Raw genomic sequence first — 17,271 nt, 5'->3', positions numbered from 1 at the left:
GGAGCCAGTGGAGGGAGCAGAGCAGCGGTGTAGTGTGGGAGAAACAAGGAACCGGAAAGACAAGGTGAGCAGCAGAGTTTTGGATGAGCTGGAGCGGACGGAGAGGCAGGGAGGCCGGCCAGGAGGGAGTTGCAGTCGTCAAAGCAGGACAGTACCAGGGCCTGAACTAGGAGTTGTGTGGAGTAGTCAGTGAGGTTAGAGAGGAAAATCATCAGGGGGAAAGTCATCTCATTGCACTTCACCAACCTCTACAGGAAAGGTGCTTGACAAGGCCTCACCTCTGGGGATCGGTAGCGTGGTTAAATCCAGTGCATAGTTGTGTTGACAGGTGAAAAGTGCTAATTCATTGAAGTTTATCATTTGTAATTGGTGCAAACATTCATTATTGTGTTTGAATGCACAAAGGTTAAGGTCCTTAAACTGCGTATTTGACATCCGAGTGGCTATTGCAGAACACCAGCTAAAACACACAAACTTTGTAGTAGGAAGTTGTAAATATCATGGACATAGGGTCACTAAGAAAAATTAGTCTGGGACTGTAAATACAAATGGAATTAGTAAATTGACACACATTTGTTTATAGTTCCTACCAGCTTCAGAAATGCATTTATTAGTTTAAATATGTTTGCAACTCTAAATTCAGACAAATCGGCACAATTTCCAAAGGGGTATCCTGTTTATTTCACATCCCACTTCATTACACAAACTCAAAACTGGGGAAAAAAAAAAAAAAAAAAAAAAAAAAAAGTACTTGCATACTTAAATCCTTACTTGCACACAAAATGAGAGCCTTTGAATACTACTTTAAAACCTGATTTTGATTACAGAATGCCTTGTAATAGTATTTAATGTGCATGATCTATATTTCAGATCAACAAGCACATATGGTTGGGTTTTTTATATATAAAAGCTAAAATAAAAAAATAAAGTTATAAAAGTCATCCATGTGTATCATAGCTAAAAAGGGTTAATATCTTCTAAAGAGCAACAAAATTAGGCATTAGTCCGTGCGAAATGGGAGGACACTGCAGCAGCCAAGGCTACTTGGAAGTAAGCTATGCTCATTTGCCAGTTTTGCTTTACAATGCAAAATATAGTACTAGGTATTGCCTGGATGACTATTCATTAATTACATTTCTTTAATATAAAACAACGCAGTGTATTGTGCTGCCATACTTTGAGCATTTCAATGTTATACAGTAACTCATTCAAATAATCTGAATTAACTGAAGTAATATTATCTGGAGCTTGTCCCCAATGAATCCCATTCGTCCGACATGTGGGGAGTAAAAGGGTGATAGAGGAGTGATTATTTGGGTTATTTTTAAGAAATACCTAGGTAAAACATGAGGGGGAGGGGGAGACACACACAAAAAACAAACCAACACACACAAGCTGCACAATGTATTATTTATTTGTTAGGCACAACGAGGCACTGTAAATCGCCCATACTTGAGCAAAGTCATTGACAAAGTAGTCACCAGCAAAACAAAAGTACATGGCAGAGTTTGTGATTAACAGCTACAAACAATACACCATTCATAGCTCAGTACCCCAAACCCAAAAAAATCAAGGCAACATTGACATTAAAGTGCTCAGCTAGCATCATTCAACTAAATCCAGCTCCATTCCACAGCTCCCAACTGGGCTACCATCTTATTACAAGAGCAGAGGATTATTACCTACACTTAACCCTAGGTCCTTTTGAAATGTAAAACATTTCTATCAGGGAAGTAAGCAACTATATGTAAGGTGACCACATGGCTCCGTTTGCAGCGGGACAGTTCAGCTCGCAACCCAAAGCGTAGTCCTGCTTCTCTTAAAAAGGGAAGAATGATACCAGAGACAGGTAAAACGTGAGTTGAAAAGCCTGAACTGGCCAAAACTGTCCTGCTGAACACAGCGTCATATGGTCACCTTAACTATATGCAATACAACAGCCTTTTTTAAAGATCGAATCAAATACGGTATGTTGAATCTGTAAAACCAGCAACTGGCTTTTAAAAATAGCTTTATTTAATTAGTGAGCCTGTTTATCTGGTATTAAAACAGTCATGGAAGATAACACTGCAATTGTTAGCTCACCTCATATGCATACATTTCAAGTAAGAGGACATAATGGCAACTAGAAGATACTCAAAGCAACTGGGGGGGGGGGGGGGGGATCAATAAATTGGGGGTGACCCCAAACAAAACCTGAGCATCTTTATGGAGTAAATACATAACTCTGGGTATGTTATGTTTTCACACCCTGAATACAAAAAAAACACAAAAAAAAAAAAAAAAAAAAAAAGGTCAGTGTTCAAGTGCAAAGCATTGAAAACGCCACAACCTAGCACAATTTCTTCAAGCACAGTAAAGTCAGTCCTGGTATAAGAGGTAGCCGGAGAATGTGGAATACTTCCAGCTGCTTCCGTAGATGGCACCTCGGTGTAAACGGAGCCAGATCTGGTCTCCTTGGTAAAGCTGAAGCACAGCATGGTTGCTGGCAGTCTCGTGGTCGGGGGCACCATCATTGGCATAGGCAGACACCAAGACCTCCTCATTCTTCATGAGGTTCACATAAAGCGGTACATTAACCGCCAGCTTCAGCATGTGGAAGATGAAAACATAAGTGCCATTGACCGGGCAGGAGAACCGGCCCATATGCATTTCAAAGGTCTCCCCGAGGTTGTTGAGGAGCAAGTCAAAGGCAATGGTTTGGTCCAGGGTGCCCGGGGCAAAGTTGGAGGTGCGGGCAGCGGAGAAGGCCACACGCATCTGCGGAGGGAGCGGGTAGACGTGCACAGGCATGAGGGTGGTCGCCTGGCTTGTGACCGGAATGTCGATGGGCGTGATGCAGCGGGAGCCCCCCTGGCCAGAGTCCACACTGTTGAAGGTTTCATGGTCTCGTTCTGGACTGCTCACCTGAGAGGAGTCACTCCACCCCGCTGAGGAACATAGAAAACTAAATAAAAGCATCTTTGCATTGCTAGTGCACCACTTTATAAAAAGCCTGTTTTGATCCTTCTGAAACAAACCTTACACCATTTCTAGTAATTTAACAAATAATCCATCAAGAAACAAACTTTTCATTTAATATATTTGTTCATGACAAATATTGGCACCCCTGATTTAGAATTGTATTTTCTCCTTTTGCTTTTACTACAGTTCAGACATTTATGATAATTAACCAGCATGTTAAATCTTGTTGGTGAAATTTTTTAATCTGTTTTGCATATTTCCCTCAGCTCAGACAGATTGGATACACACTGCTTGGCTGCAGCTTTTTCAGATCAGTTCAAAAGCATTTCTATTGGATTGAGATTTGGCGACTGGGAAGGCCATTCCAGAACTTCTTAATTTTCTTCAAGAATGCCAGAGTTGACCAAACTCTATGCTTTGGGTCATTGTAGTGTTGGAAAATAAACTGCCAGTCAGCCTACGAGCAGGTGGTATATTTGTTCTTTGTGGAATGTGTTGACACACGGTTGCATTTATTCCGTCTTCAAAATCACATGAACGTCTCCAGTCCCTGAACGACTAACACCCCCATATCATGATCGAACCACTTCCATGTTTAATTGTAGATATAAGGTTTTCCATTGAAAGCTTTCACTTTTTTGGGGAAAATTGATATTTTAGTCTCATTGGACCAAAGGATTTTGTTTAAGAATGCTTCAGATTTCCATTCAAAATCAGGAAAGTGTCAATAAAACTGACACCTGATCTGATGCAAGCAGGAGTTATCTGGTCAAAATGTTGCCAACACATATAACCCAGTAACTAAGCTTTGATCACAAAGGGATGTAAACTGTATAAAACAGCAGGCACTTGGCGAAGCATAAGGATACTCCATGAACACCAGCACCATGTCCAATGCCTCCCAGAAATTGGTAACTGATATTGTTTAATTTCTGTTAACTACTGGCCTCATTGTGTCTAATGATAATGATTAAGCTGTAAATACTTGTCATGAATAAATATTTGAAATTGCTTAAGTGCTTTTGTATAAAAAGATTGTTTGTTAAACTACCATAAAAAATGTATTTTGGTCTCATTAAATTGGTGACTAATGTTCACTAAATTCTTGTAAATGTAACATGTTTTCTTGAATTCTTATATCAGGGTGCCAGTACTTGTCTGCGACTACTCTCCTTTTCGCTTGAATGTGCAATACATTTTCTCCAAGCTTTTGATAATGGCATATAAAACATGCAATTTTCTTCTAAACCACAAATAACCTTAGTGTATAGATAGAAAATAAATTTGAAAAACAATTAATTCAAAGGCAACATCTTAAATACATATGGGAAATTACCACCACTTAAGCCATTTCTGAACACTGAAAGCTAAGTGCTTAGATGAGGCTGTGTGTTCCAGTGGTTAAAGAAAAGGGCTTGTAACCAGGAGGTCCCCAGTTCAAATCCCACCTCAGCCACTGACTCATTGTGTGATCCTGAGCAAGTCACTTAACCTCCTTGTGCTCCGTCTTCCAGGTGAGACGTAATTGTAAGTGACTACAGCTGATGCATAGTTCACACACCCTAGTCTCTAAGTCGCCTTGGATAAAGGCGTCTGCTAAATAAACAAATAATATCTTGCTGCTGCTCCTCCTTCTCCTCCTCATGCTCATATCCCCTCCCCTTATCACCTTGCCCTCCACTCCCTGCTCTTGTTGGAACCTCTTTGCCTTCCCCTGCCCATAGACAACCTGTCTCCACACCTACAACAGTGCTTCAGACCTAAACCAATACAGCAAACAGAAGCCATATAAAATTTGAGGTTAAAAAGTAACTGCTCATGCAAACAATCTTGGCTGTTCTGTGCAGTGGTTAAGGCACTTTACAGAGTGCTTGACTCAGTTCATCCCAGCCTCTGTCTTGTTACAAAAAAAAAAAAAAAAAAATTGCATGGTATCCTTACCTCTTGAATTTGCTTTCTGTCCAGCAGGCCCTCCTCCACGTTTATAGTTCTGCTGATAACCAGCTTCCTAGACACAGTAGTTACATTAGTAAAACCCTGTAGAACCATGAATCAGCATTACATAGCATGGCTTAATAGTTAAGTGTTTTACTTTTCTGCCAAAAAAATATAAAAATCTACATTTAAATTTCTATTATAGGTAGGACCTGGAGAAATGCTCCATCAAATTTTTTTCGTTAATTTTTAGGAAATATTTCTATAGGTCACATTTTTTGTTTAATTTAATTTGAACCCTTATTTTGTTACATGGACATCTGAATTGCAGTTAACTCAGTTATTTGACACGCTTTATTCAGTGACCTTAAAGACATGCATTACATAGTTATCTTGATCAATTTTCCATACCCTTGATCCATACAGCATTGTTGTATATTCTCTAGCAGGATAGGATTGCTGAGTGTAGTTTCCACCCGGAGACTGCATTCCACCTCTGTAACCATCAAACCCTGCTAAAAAGTATCAAGTGTAGACTTCTCAATACAGGTTTTCGCCCTTTAAACCCTTATTACAAACCACAGAAATGCATGTATTATTCTAACTGAACATAATAGCTAGAAACTGCAAAGTTAATTATGTAAATGCATTTCATAGTTTTATTTAGTAGTAAAGTTGTAATTTAATCTAAAGCTTGGTTCAAACTTTATTTCAGATACCCACACTTCTATAGCACACTTGATGGCAATGCAACACAGCCAAATATACCATATCATTGGAGCATGGCTTAGTACAGGGGTGTCAAACTCCAGTCCGAGGGCCGCAGGGTCTTAAGCTCAATTAACATAACTGATCTAATTTGTTGAATTTGACATTTAATATTTTTTCAAGGTCTTTTACAGTTGACTTAAACACACTATTCAAGGTACACTACCTATGAAACATTGAGGGCTGAAGAGAAGTGTTAAGTGTCCAGTTAATCAAATAATTAGACCAATTAAGGGTGGAACGAAGGCCAGAAGACACTGCGGCCCTCTGAACTGAGTTTGATGCCCCTGATTTAGTGACAAACCATATAATGTATATATTCCATCTAGGAGAGAAAAGAAACAAACAAACATTATTTAGACCAAATACCTTTATATCCACTGGGTGAGCGATAAGAGTTTGCCAGGCCTCTGCTCCCACGGGGCGTTCCTCTTACTGTGCCTCTGTTACTGTAGTAGGCCTGGTTGGAGCGAGGGAAGGCATTCGGTTGTCCTGGAGACATGTAAACTTGACATCCATTGCTAACTGGACATTCAGACTGATAGGTTGTGACTATTGAGGGGGGGGGGGGGGGTGGGGGGAAATGAAACAAAGCAAAACAGCATATGAAAGTTAAAACACCAACAGAAAACCCCAATTAAATGAAGCACTGGTGTATATTGAAAGCTCCAGGACGCTTCCACAGATACTCCAGCAGATTAAGAAACCGTTGGTCTTGCCTGGCTGCAGGGTTTCATGAGGGAGAGTGTTTTGATCCAGCGTGTAGGCTGGCTGTGAGGAGCACTGCGGGGTTGTTTGGGTGCTAGCTGTAGAATAACTCTGGTTGTAGGACTCTGAATATGAGGAGGTCTCTGGTTTCATGTCCAGTTCGTCCCTCGGCGGCAATGGAGCATTCACTTTAAAAACCTACAAAAAAAAAAAAAAAAAAAAGCCAGTAACACCCATTTTCTATAATAACCATATTATTGCAGGCATTACTAAACATCTGGGCAGGCTGTGTGACCCTCGTGAACTGCAGACATAGCTTTAGCAAAAAGTGATTCAAGTTATACAGCAAGTAGTTCAGGTTTCTCAGGGGTCAGACCTGTAACCTTAACTTAATTTTTTTTACCTTGGCAAAACACTGCCCAAGTCTTTTTTTCTCCCTAATAAATCTCTAGTTTGTGCTTATGGCAGAAATGGAGACAGAAGCCTTCTCTGTTTCCAGACAGAACCAACAATGTACCCTCCCACAATGCCACAAAACATGCCCTAGACAGCCCTCTTTAAATAGTGAGGGAGCAGATCATTGCCAATCCAATACTGATCTGCAACTGCCATCTAAGGTGCCCAGTACCAGTACATGCTTGTTCACAGGGAAGGAATGCAACAATAAAAAAAAAAAAAACACACAACCACATCTTGCCAATCAGGTAAAACAAAAAGGTCACTTACAGTATGCATGGTCTGAAAGGGAGCTGCACTCATGCTTAAGGCATGGTTACTGCTGGGAGGTGACTGGAATGCTTGGGCCTGTAATTCAGGGGCTGGCATTGTGTCGTTGCAAAGGGGCATCTGCTGGAGAAAGCGGCAAAAGTAATAAAAAAAAAAAAACACAAATAGGCAACAGTGAAATTCTGGTTTGATGGCTATCAGGTGAGCATGAGAAGTATAAGTATTTATTTTCAAACCCAAAGCTATCGAAACAAACAAAACAAACAAAGTGGTCAGCAGTTTTTGCCAGGATGGGATTTGGACAGCGCTGGCTAATAGAATAGCTTTTGCTTACAATTCCAAATATTAGTGTGCATCCTCAGCAATCAGGACTCCCAGGCAGGGCTAGAAAACCCTCCCTGCAAACACACCGCTAACTAAACAAAAACATAGAAAATACTACACATCAATGGACTAGACAGACTTAAGCAAGACATCATCTGCAGTCATGAATACTGTGGTGGAGGGTGGTTTCTAGCAAATGTCCCACACCTGTGCACAACACATGCCCTCAAACAAAAGGTTCAGTCTCCCCATCTGTAATTACTGCATTTATTGTATACTGGTACGCAAATAAAATTGACCTGGAAGATACAATAAAATAAACCTGTTTCAGCATAAGATGGTACTTCTGTTATGCATACATATATTCTTGCTATTTGTAGGATAATTCTAATATTCTAAGAGATTAGCTAGCCAAGTAGAATTACCCGAGTCGGGTCCATGCCCTTCTCTACCAAGGGGGCTGGGATTGATGCCGTTTGATAGATTGCTGGAGGAGAAACAAAGGACTCCGCCTCAGATGATGCTGAAATAGTTTCCTGAAAAAAGGAGCAGAATGAAGGTCCAACATTCTTAAAAGAACACACACTACTGCTAGATTGTATTGCTTGAGAGTTCAATCTAGCCCTGATTATGGGCAAGACATATTTTCCAAAAATGTTATATTTAGAGTAGCTTAATATTAAATGCGTCATGATTACTGCCATGGTATCCAGTCAGCACAGTATACTTTACTTGTGCAGCTGCTGAAGCAAATTCAGTTTCAGATCCATTCAGTGACCGATCTCCATTCAGGCTAGTGCTGGGACTGTGATTGGTTGAAGGGGCAGTCTACATGGAAAAAACAATGAGTATGTAGGGAAGAAATATTTATGGAGCACCAACAATGCCATCCTTTTAACTGTTCGACCTAGTATATTACAAACCTTAACAAACAAGGCCTTTAAAAACAAAAGTCACATCAATAGTATTTGGGAGATATGGGTCCAGGCACATTTGGCAGCTCCTCAATCCAGCCAAGGACACACCAGTATTTGTAAGATCCCACATAACAAAATTTGTGTTTACCTGCAAGGCTTGCGGAAGGAGGTCTGCCTGTTTTTTCTGCTTTGATTCTCTTGGTGCTTTGTAGGGGGAGAGGGAGAAGAGAGAAAACTGCTTGAGTTTATACACAAACATAACATTCACAAGGTCCACAGCATGCACACCCCCCCTGCAGCTGTAAAAGCCATTCTAAAAATATTGTATAGCCTTCATGAACTCAATGTAGAGATTGTGATGAACAGCTTGCTTTTTGAATGTATATACCTATGGGAGTGGATGAGGCAAGCACAGAAAGCGGTGTTAACAGGGGCATGGCACTCACAGGTGAACTCTCACAATCCAGCACAGAGTCCTAGAAAATAAAAAAAAGTACCTTATTTAAACGCGCTGGTGCACTTCCCCCAAAAACACCCCTCTCCCAGTCATGAGGAGAGACAAAGAACACCACACTTAGGGGTAGATGTACCAAGATGGGCCAGTCGCAGCGCAACATACCACAATTTAGTTAGGACAATTCGCAAAGTGCACATTTTGTCTCATGTACCAAGAAAAAAATATGCTAAATGAAGCGAGCCGCAATATACCAATTTAAATATTATTTGCGTCATCTTAGTGAGCTCTCTAGTGAGTTGTGCGGCATTCTCAAATAAAATAGCAGGAGACGAGTTGTGGTTTGCTGCAGCAGAGGGTACCCGAAGCATAACGTCTATACATGCAAGGGTGCAAGAATCAAAACATTGTTTGTTAAATGGAAACATCTGTACAGTCTTCATTTTATCTATTTTAAATTTATTTATAAATTTTAATCCAATCAGATTCTATCGTGGGGCCCCAACCTTCACCCTAAAAAAGCTTTTCATAATTACAGCAACCCCTTGCTAAACCGTACATGTTTGTCCAACATAAGGTGTCAGGTTTAAAAAAAAAACCCACAACACATTTACAGTTAGGTGCATTTTAAATATAAATTACTGCACTGAAATAACACTAATCTTACGTAGGCTACACATTCCACTATGTAAAAATATATACAGTAGGCCTATACAGCACAGTAGTAAAACCAAACTTAGCACACTTGTTGTACTTCAGCCTATTGGTAAAATAAATCATGCTGCTGCACTGTACACATTGGTGTACAATGAGAATAACATTTTAAAATTGAAACAATGATTTTAGGGTTTATTATTTTTAACTTGGTCTACTTAGTAGCCTAGACAATTCACACAATAGATCATGGTCCTATACAGATGCTCAGAACTTGGGTGTTCATCTCAAATGCATTGAGCTTAACTAGCAACACACGAGAAAAAGCAGACTGGGAAATGCCAGCAACAATTGCAACTGTTTAAAATATGCTTTCAAAAGTTTAACAAATTGATGCAATTGTAAGTATCGCAATTTCCCGCAGCTTTAGAACATCTCATTACAATATTTTTGATCCCTCATTTGCACCAACTCCACCCTGTTTTTGCAAATTTCTGCAGGAATGCCCAGAATTACATATTCATATAAGCCTAAAGTGCAAAAGAACAACTGCAGCTGCAAAGCATTCATTAAGAAGATGCCAACAGCATTGTGCTTGTTTAATACATTTCATGCTACACTTCGACCGGTTTGAAACGATTGCGACAGACACTTTAGTACATCTACCCCTTAGCATTTAAAAATTCTTGACATGGAAACAACCTGTACAATCTTTTACGCACAGCATACTGGTACATGGAAACATCCAGTTCTTATTTGACAGACTATTTGGCTTAGATTTATTTATTGTTTTTAACTGATCAAATGCAACACATTGTCTCCAATACACCGGACCTGCATAAAACTGAATGACCCTTGGATCTGAGCCATCAAATCTTGTAGCTTCTGCCTTCTCAGTGCTGGGTCCTTTGGAAGGGAGGAAGTGGAATTGAACACAGCTATGGAGGAAGGTATTGGCTTTGGCACCTGAAAGGAAAAGTTGGACAAAAGATCATACAGAATCGCATCATAAATGCCAATAAATGACATGAAGCAGCACATTTGGCTGCTGATATGCTAGCAAGTCACAAGAAAGCTTTCCAGCAGCAACTTACTGGTTTAACTTCTTCTCCTGCTTTGGGTTTCCGCTCGCGTTTCTTTTATACATTTAAAAAAAAAAAAAAAATTAGGATGATGGTCATGACTAAAAAGCACATTCCAGCCATGTTAACCATGACAGCAGTTCTAATGAGCACACCACATCTTCCTCTGCACATCAAGAGATGTGGTCATTGCTCAGTGGGATAAAATTGCTACAACACAAGAGTCCAGGCAGTAAACGCCTTGTCTATTGCATGGAATAACTCTAATGCATAATTAGGATCAAAACTTAGTTTCTCTCCTCACCACTTGCAACTAACCTACTGTAAAGCCAAACCTCACTGAATAAAGATTAAAAGTAGGGGCCATTCTGAATAAATGAACAACTACAGCAAAGCCTTGCTGTTAGGCTCTTGTATAGCTACCACTGTTCAAAGGCCACAGTTGGATGTCTCACAGTTTAAGTGGCTCTTGTGCATCGGTACCTTTGTTTAGAAATACAAAGCCTTAAGGCTTAGCCATATTCAAACAGTGTATATCCAAGGAAAAGTACAGTCAAGCTTGCTTAAATAAAAAGTGACACTTGGCATTTTCTAGGATGTGTGGAAAAGTGGGCCTACAATAAGTTGTTCAACAGAAGACAATGGGAAAGTGGAAATAAGTAGGTGCATAAAAGGTAACTGTGGCATTTAACACAACATCCTTACTTTTTTTGGTGGACTGGTTGTCACTTTGGACTCCACCTTCTCTTTTGCAACAAGCCCAGCAGCAGCTCTCCCCTGCTTGGTTGGCACTGGCTGTGGGGATGTCGTCCTGCTGTCATCAAACTGCATCTCCCAAGAGTCGGGAGGCTCCTGTTTCATGGCTGCAAAGTCGGCTTTCCAGGGCTGCAGGGTCTTTGTCTTTCCTTGGTTGTGGAAGTCTGTTTCAGGCAAGTAGCGTCTGTTAAGAAACTACATTATCCAAAAAGAAAAAAAATAACTGTTTGGCACTCAATTTACCAAGTGTTACCCTTAATATAGCTCCCAGGTAGCAAACATTAGGAGTTCTGCAAAAATGCACATCAAGAAGCAATTTCAATAGAGCTACAATTAAGTGGCAGCAATTCAGGTGCTGGTGAATTGTAAGACTTCCTATTGCACAATGTAATACCAAATTCTCCAAACAGTTTTACCTACTGCATGTCCACTATTTGGATTTAAAGCAATTGCAATAAACAGAATGTGTCCATGTATTTTTTTTTTTTTTTTTTTTTTTTTTTTTTTTTTAATTTAGTCGTTGCCAATTAGTTTATTGTTTTCTCCCCAATTTGAAATGCCAATTATTTTTAGGCTCAGCTCACCGCTACCACCCCTGCGCTGACTCAGGAGGGGCAAAGATGAACACACACTGTCCTCCAAAGCGTGTGCCGTCAGCCGCCTGCTTCTTTACACTCTGCAGACTCACTGTGCAGCCGCCTCAAAGCTACAGCGTCGGAGGACAACGCAGCTCTAGGCAGCTTACAGGCAAGCCCGCAGGCGCCCGGCCAGACTACAGGGGTCGCTGGTGCGCGGTGAGCCGAGGACACCCTGGCCGACCTAACCCTCCCTCCCACCGGGCGACGCTCGACCAATTGAGTGCCGCCCCCTGGGAGATCCCGTCCATGGTCGGCTGTGGAATAGCCTGGACTTGAACTCGCGACGTCCAGGCTATAGAGCGCATCCTGCACTCTAGCGAGTGCTTTTACTGGATGCACCACTCGGAAGCCCCTGTGTCCATGTATTTTTACAAAACTTGTACAATAAAAAAAAAAAGTTAACAAATGGCTGCATACAGTTAGTGTTTCTAGTCTATTTTGATTGGATATTGGAAAGTAACAAAAAGCGAAAGATCCTTGCCTCTCTTGACTGAACTTCCCTTGTAGGTATAAACTGCACAGAAGGTTCTGCAAAAGAGAAATTTGAATTTAGTGTACCACAAAAAAAGACAGATACTTGGCTTGAATTCTAAGTCAGACAGGCTCATCCTGAGCAGGTCATGTGACTTCCTTGTTGGTATTGCACAGCAATTCGCATTGGTAATAAATCTGCTAAAAAAAAAAAAAAGCTAGGCCAGATTATACATTTTGGTCATTCACTTTAAATCAAATACACTCAAAACACGACTTCACATTTGACAAGCTTAGAAATTATGATGGAGTCTTTGTAATGCAGATCCTCTGTCCAAAGGCTTGCACGCATTTAAAGGCCATTTCAGCAGACTCTCTTACCTGGTACTTTCGCCAGCTCCTTTGCGTCCTCGTTTGGCAGCTTTGTTAGTTGTTCTGTCTTTACCACTACCTTCTGAACCTCTTTCACCTCCTCCAGCATCTTACTCTGAGGGACAGGAATGTGGTCAAAGTACCCACAGTCCATCAGTTTTGCCATCTGCGCCTTCAGGTGTTTATCTGCAAAATGACACTGCGTTTAGCCTGTCACACACAAGCTAGGTCAGAGTTCAAGCACAGACTAGAGAACCGTGTTGACAGTAAAAGTAGATTCAGTGTTGCATGACAAATCATTAGTATGTTGACACAAATTGCTGCAGATTAACTTTATCACATGGAACATCAAAACAAATGCTCACTATTTACCTAACTTAGAAAAATGTGAATATAAAAAATAAACGAATTAATACCAGTACAGCAGAAGAACATTCCATTTTATGGAATTTAAAGTGTGAATGAAAAGCTACTACTTTGTGCAACTATAAAAAGCACAAAATGAGGCTTTGTGGTCCAGTAGTTAAAGAAAAGGGCATGACACCAGGAGGTCCCTGGTTCAAATCCCCGCTCAGCTCACTGTGTGTGATCCTAACCAAGTAACTTAACCTCCTTGTGCTCTGTCCTTCGGATGAGACGTAAAACCGAGGTCCTATTGCAAGTGACTCTGCAGCAGTTAATGCATAGTTCACCACCTATTCTCCCATTCACTTTGGATAAGTCTGCTAAATGACAAATAATAATAATAATAATAATAATAATAATAATAATAATAATAATAATACCACAATGCTTGCAACTTCCTGTACTAAGTCAATTCAAATTAAGATCTGTCATAATTGTCCTCTACCTCCAAATGCTATTCGGCAGTATGAACTACATACAGTGCTCAATATCCTCAACTTACAGGTAGTACCAACCACAACTTTTTCTCCTCCTTCAAGTAACTCCCAAAGGTAGCTTGTTGCCTGCTCCATCTGGTCCTCAAGGCTGCAAGACATGAAAGCAGCAGCTTTACATGCCATAGGACTTCATAAATCATACAAGGAGACCAAAATAGAAGCATTACATGAATACTATAGTAAATCTACCCATTAGTCCAGTTAAGGTTATTAGTTAGCCCTAATCATGGACTGTCAAGTCTGTATCCATACACATTCAATCCCCAATTCCAAAACTTATTATGCTGAAAAGATGTGGCTTTAGGGACCAAGCAAAGACCACCAAAATCATCATATGCGAGCTAGCTTTGAAACAAAGCCTCTAGAGGTAAAGGATAGTGAATGAACAAGGTTGTCTAGTCAATGCTATAGAAATGATGTGTGACCACAATAACTTTCTATGAAGGCCATTTTGTCAAACAAATTGACAGAGTGAGTTACAGAAATGTAATTTTTCAAGCCAGCTGTGGGCCACACCAGGTTCTTGTTGAGGACCTCTTCACACCCCTCCTGAGCAGCTCCCCCTTTCCCTCACCTCATCATCTCATCGCGCACCAGGGATGCCAGTTTGGAGAACTTCAGGAGGTAGTCGAGCTCCCTGGCAGAGAGAAAGGGGGCCCCGTTGAGGCCGCTGCGGAAGTCTTTCCTCACGTGCTCCTCCTGCAGGTTCTGCAGAATGTACTGCACCTGGAGGATGGTGCGCAGGCGACGCTTCTCCATTTCAATCTTCAGAACCTGCTCGCGCCGCACTGCCTTCTTCTGGGCTTTTAACAGCTGTGTGGCACAAAATAACGAAGTGTCAACTACTGATATACTGTCTGCTTATCAAAATAACTGTGCAACAGCTTCCTGACAGTAGATTTCATCGTGCCTTGGTGTGCATTACAAATACAAGACATGGCTTCCTCATCAGCCTATTTTGGAGCAGTAATGTGTTCTGAACAGTAAATTGAATAAATTGCTTTAAAAAAAGTGCACAAATTGAAAACTGTTAAATCTTCCATTTGACCAGGGATAAAGGAATGTCAACATGCATTAGAAAGTCAATCGGAACAGCTAAAGATGACTTTGTGGCTTTACAAATACTCACATCTTGACTCAAGGAACTAAATGTCTTCTGCAGCTCCTTGGCAAATGCCAAATTATGAATGACTTCATCATACTTTTCCACTGCCTCCTGTAGAGATTAGTGAACAGAATCAGCACAAGCCATATACAGTAGAAGCACTTCAACTGGGAATAGAAAGCAGGGATCAGAGATTGAATGGTTGCCCTGACATTAAATCGTACCAGCCTGAGCCTGTAGCGCTGACAAACTGCACTGTTCAGCAGGATTGCTCTAGATTTTAGCTTTTATACATCACAGCAAAAATCTGACCACCATAAATTATGTAAAAACTAATTTAAGACATGTGGCCATTAGATGCAAATACTGGTCTACTGCATACACATGGATAACAAACTGAATAATAAATGTACCAGTTGATCTTGATTAAGAAGTTCTCCTTCCTGCCGACGCTGCCTATAGTCCTCCAGCTTAATCTGAAATCAGAAGAGATTACATTGGCCAAACTTTTTGCAGCATTTAAAAATAAAAAAAAGTGTGGGGTTCAGTAAATTATACTGAACCACTTGCCTTCTTTTTCTCAATGTTTCTGATCTTGTGTTTAAGGCAGATTAGCCCGTCCTCGATGTAGGCGTCATAGCCCTGGTAAGTGGTGGTGGAAGCAGCCAGAGCCAGCTGCAGTGAGGTGAGGGCAAGCTGGGCCTCAGACTTGGGGCTTCCCTGCTTCTCAGTCTTGACCATCTTCCTCTCATCTGCCTGGTCTGTAGCAGAGAGGCAAGGTATAGGGGAAGGGGAAAGCTGCACCATTGGAAATACTGGGTCTAGGGGGGAAAAAATGAAATCAAATAGCATGACATAACAGTGGTGGCACATGTCTCTAAATATTCATGGTGTTCAATTAAATGAATATTTACCTTCAACTTAACCAAACAAAAAATTGCCTGACTTTTCCCATTTGAAAGTATAGTGTAGGCCTAATTGAAATTGGTATATCCCACCAATAGACATCATAAAACCTATTAAAGACCCAGCCCAAAAAAAAAATCCATTCTGTGTTTACTTCCATACATACCCAAGGAATAACACATTGCAAAAGATAAAAGCACCCCTCATTCAATTAAAGACGCGTTAGGTTTGCTAACTATGTAAATGTCTAATAATATCACAGCCCAGTAGAAACTCAAAAAACACAGGGCAATGTCCTGAAACGCAATACATTTTTAGCCATGTGGTCTATATGTCGTCATCTTTGCTGCTTTTCAAAGAATTACAAGCTTTGCGCTTAAATGTCGAATGGTCCCTTCTATTACTGTTTCATTAGGGCTGGGTATAAATTGAATAATCTACATAAAAATAAAGGCAAAGATATTATTAAGTAATAATTGAAGTGACAAAGCAGCACTGTTTCCTATACAGCTTCTGTCTATGCTGTCTTCTTTAACTAAACAGGGCCATACAGATAATTATTAATTGAAATCCCACCGCAGTGATTTCACGGTACTGTTTTTATTCAGATAAATAATTAAATAGTTTTCATTTATACAAGGACCGGCCTCGCTCCATTGCGCTCATTGAAATTGCAACATACCCAAAGAGACACTGAATCCATAAATAAAACCCGCAAAGACTGAAAGCTTGCTACCGTACTCGGATCAATACAATTCCATAACCTTAGATAACATTAAAAAAAAAACAACACTGTACTTAATAAAAAAAAAAAAGAACAAAAAAAAAAGTTTAAAAAAACAGCAAACCAACCTCCTCGTTCTTCTGACAACTGTTTGTTTTGTATTCAGATCGTGTTAATCACCGACAGGCGATTGAGCACAAAAAAACCCCAAATCCTTCCCTTCACGGCCCAAAACGTCTGATGTTAGTATAAACGGGGCCGAACACCCCCCTCTGTTACCTTTTTATATGCTCTTGGAATGTAGCGGTTTGGCGTTTGATACATTACACTCTATTATGACGTCACCCCGTCCGGCAAACCTACCCACCTGCGTCCACACGCTTATATCATCATCATCATCGTCTGACCTGACTGTGCAACACAGATATATTAGTGCATCTAATATATTTTTTGTATTATTCATTTTTTTTGTTATAATTTATGGTATATTTCTGATAAATCATCGGTTCTTATCTAACTACACAATCCTTTGGTATTCCTGACTCGTCTTACACAAACGCTCTGCGAATTGACTTACTGACTCGGCTTTTTTCTCTTGTTGCAGGGCTGACTGCTGCCTGTGCAACGATCACCCCTGTCGCAGGCTCGTACTGCAAAAAAAAAAACAAAAAAAACACAGGAACTGTGAAAGCACACAACCTAATACGCGGATAATAACTCACACGGTTCAGTCATATATAAAGATGTAGAGCCACATATGCGTTTATAACACTGATGTAAAAAAAAACTTATAAAACAGTTTGGAGATGTCATATGACAACTGTTGCAAGAAGTAGTAGGAGCATACCTATTTGCTTTCAGTCAT

At 40.4% G+C, this 17,271-nt stretch overlaps 1 protein-coding gene across 5 annotated transcripts; it reads right to left on the bottom strand.

The window, feature by feature from the left end:
* Positions 1-1,396: 1,396 nt before the first annotated feature.
* LOC117415269 (caprin-2-like) lies at positions 1,397-16,796 on the bottom strand. Of its 5 annotated transcripts, none has more exons than XM_059026978.1 (21): positions 16,686-16,796; positions 15,347-15,597; positions 15,190-15,252; positions 14,801-14,887; positions 14,246-14,484; positions 13,677-13,759; positions 12,779-12,955; positions 12,408-12,454; positions 11,238-11,483; positions 10,545-10,586; positions 10,285-10,416; positions 8,731-8,818; positions 8,491-8,546; positions 8,158-8,253; positions 7,851-7,961; positions 7,102-7,224; positions 6,387-6,573; positions 6,037-6,219; positions 5,311-5,414; positions 4,906-4,972; positions 1,397-2,930 (listed from the first exon to the last, which is right to left on the bottom strand). In XM_059026978.1, the coding sequence occupies exons 2-21, from the start codon at positions 15,581-15,583 to the stop codon at positions 2,362-2,364; spliced, it is 2,937 nt and encodes a 978-aa protein (XP_058882961.1). In that variant the 5' UTR covers positions 15,584-15,597; positions 16,686-16,796; the 3' UTR covers positions 1,397-2,361. The 5 variants fall into 5 exon arrangements, with proteins under 5 accessions (XP_058882961.1, XP_058882960.1, XP_058882962.1 ...); XM_059026977.1 differs by lacking the exon at positions 16,686-16,796 and adding an exon at positions 16,535-16,679; XM_059026979.1 differs by lacking the exon at positions 16,686-16,796 and adding an exon at positions 16,535-16,679 and having other exon boundaries at positions 5,311-5,411.
* Positions 16,797-17,271: the final 475 nt, after the last annotated feature.

The sequence above is a fragment of the Acipenser ruthenus genome, chromosome 7 (genome assembly GCF_902713425.1).
Source record: "Acipenser ruthenus chromosome 7, fAciRut3.2 maternal haplotype, whole genome shotgun sequence".
Taxonomy (NCBI): Eukaryota; Metazoa; Chordata; class Actinopteri; order Acipenseriformes; family Acipenseridae; genus Acipenser; species Acipenser ruthenus.
Note: the sequence above shows the minus strand (reverse complement) of the source record. Positions and strands in the feature narration are given on the sequence as shown.